We start from the raw sequence: 1,243 nt of genomic DNA, 5'->3' as shown, positions 1-1,243 counted from the left end.
GACCAGCGGCCGCTTCGGGTCTCTCCTCTTGCCTCCCTTTTCTTTCATCCACCTGCTGGCCTCCACCACTTGCTAATGTTATTGAATCTGTGGAAGCTCCGCGATAGCCACCACACGAAGTAACTAATAACGAGCCTATCTAAATCCCAGTAACGAGTAACACGTTCCTGGTTTTGGCATAATAACTAGTTACCGTGCTCGTTACCACAATAATAACGTAGTTACTGTAACACGTTACTTAATAACGAGTTAGTCCCAACACTGGTGGAAGGCTGCCTGCGTGTCCCAAGTGCTGACAGGGAGAGGAAACAGTCTTTTTGTGGTGTCCTCTTCTTTGGATGCCCACTTTGTTTGGTGTTTTTTTATGGGTGGACACACATACTCAACTCTGCTGCTTAATACAAAAATCCATTTTCATTATAGATACCATTTAAGAGGAAACAGTAGTATAAGATTTTTTTATTACATTTTACATAACATTAAAAAGGAAATCTCACTAGAGTTAAATTTGACACAGATGCATGATTTCATGAACTCATCCATTTCCCATCTGAACCTGTACATCTCTCTCTCTCTCTCTCTCTCTCCTTTGTGACTGTAGGTTTCTTCATCTTCCTTTGGTTTGTGATGTCACTGATAAAGGCTAAAACCTCAGCTACTAAGATGAGCAGTGAAACACGCAGCACTAACGGCTAGTTTAAACACTAGTAGCAACAACTTAATAAGAGTCTGTGTGTGTCAGTATAATTCATATTGTAATACAGTGACAACATGATTATGTCCTCTTTAAATCATGATGTTTATTTATACAACAGCACATACAACAGTTTATTTATACAAGGCAGGTGAGCGAGAGTGAATATTAATGTTATGTTTGAAACTTTATTGATGAAATACCTAAAATCTTTGTGGTGAGGAATTAATCTCTCCTAAGAGCAACTTAGAGGATGTGTTCCCTTTGCATTGTAAGCTTTTCTATATAGCTTATAACTATATGGTTTATAATTTATGTCTCCCATATTTCCAACAAACATATCCATAGTCACATTCTGTGTATGCTACCATTGTATATAGTGTATTATCTGACGCATTTTATATTTGTTTCTATTTTATTTGTATTTTTTGTATTTTCCTTCAGCTATCTGTACCTGATAAAGCAAAAATGTTGCCACCGTGGGATCAATAAAGTCTTATCTTATATATATATGTACATTATAAGTTTGTATCCGAACATATATTCTTG

At 36.6% G+C, this 1,243-nt stretch overlaps 1 protein-coding gene across 1 annotated transcript in view; it reads left to right on the top strand.

The window, feature by feature from the left end:
- LOC102200168 (G-protein coupled receptor 56-like) overlaps positions 1-1,035 on the top strand; it is a 50,218-nt gene extending 49,183 nt beyond the window's left edge. The window contains exon 14 of the mRNA XM_005726322.1: positions 602-1,035. Coding sequence (XP_005726379.1) covers positions 602-696 — 95 coding nt within the window. The 3' untranslated portion in view covers positions 697-1,035. The remainder of the gene's footprint in view (positions 1-601) is intronic.
- Positions 1,036-1,243: the final 208 nt, after the last annotated feature.

This window comes from Pundamilia nyererei, unplaced genomic scaffold (genome assembly GCF_000239375.1).
Source record: "Pundamilia nyererei isolate P.nyererei 1_Seehausen unplaced genomic scaffold, PunNye1.0 scaffold00019, whole genome shotgun sequence".
In the NCBI taxonomy this organism is placed as follows: Eukaryota; Metazoa; Chordata; class Actinopteri; order Cichliformes; family Cichlidae; genus Pundamilia; species Pundamilia nyererei.
This window is presented reverse-complemented; position numbering and strand designations above follow the sequence as displayed.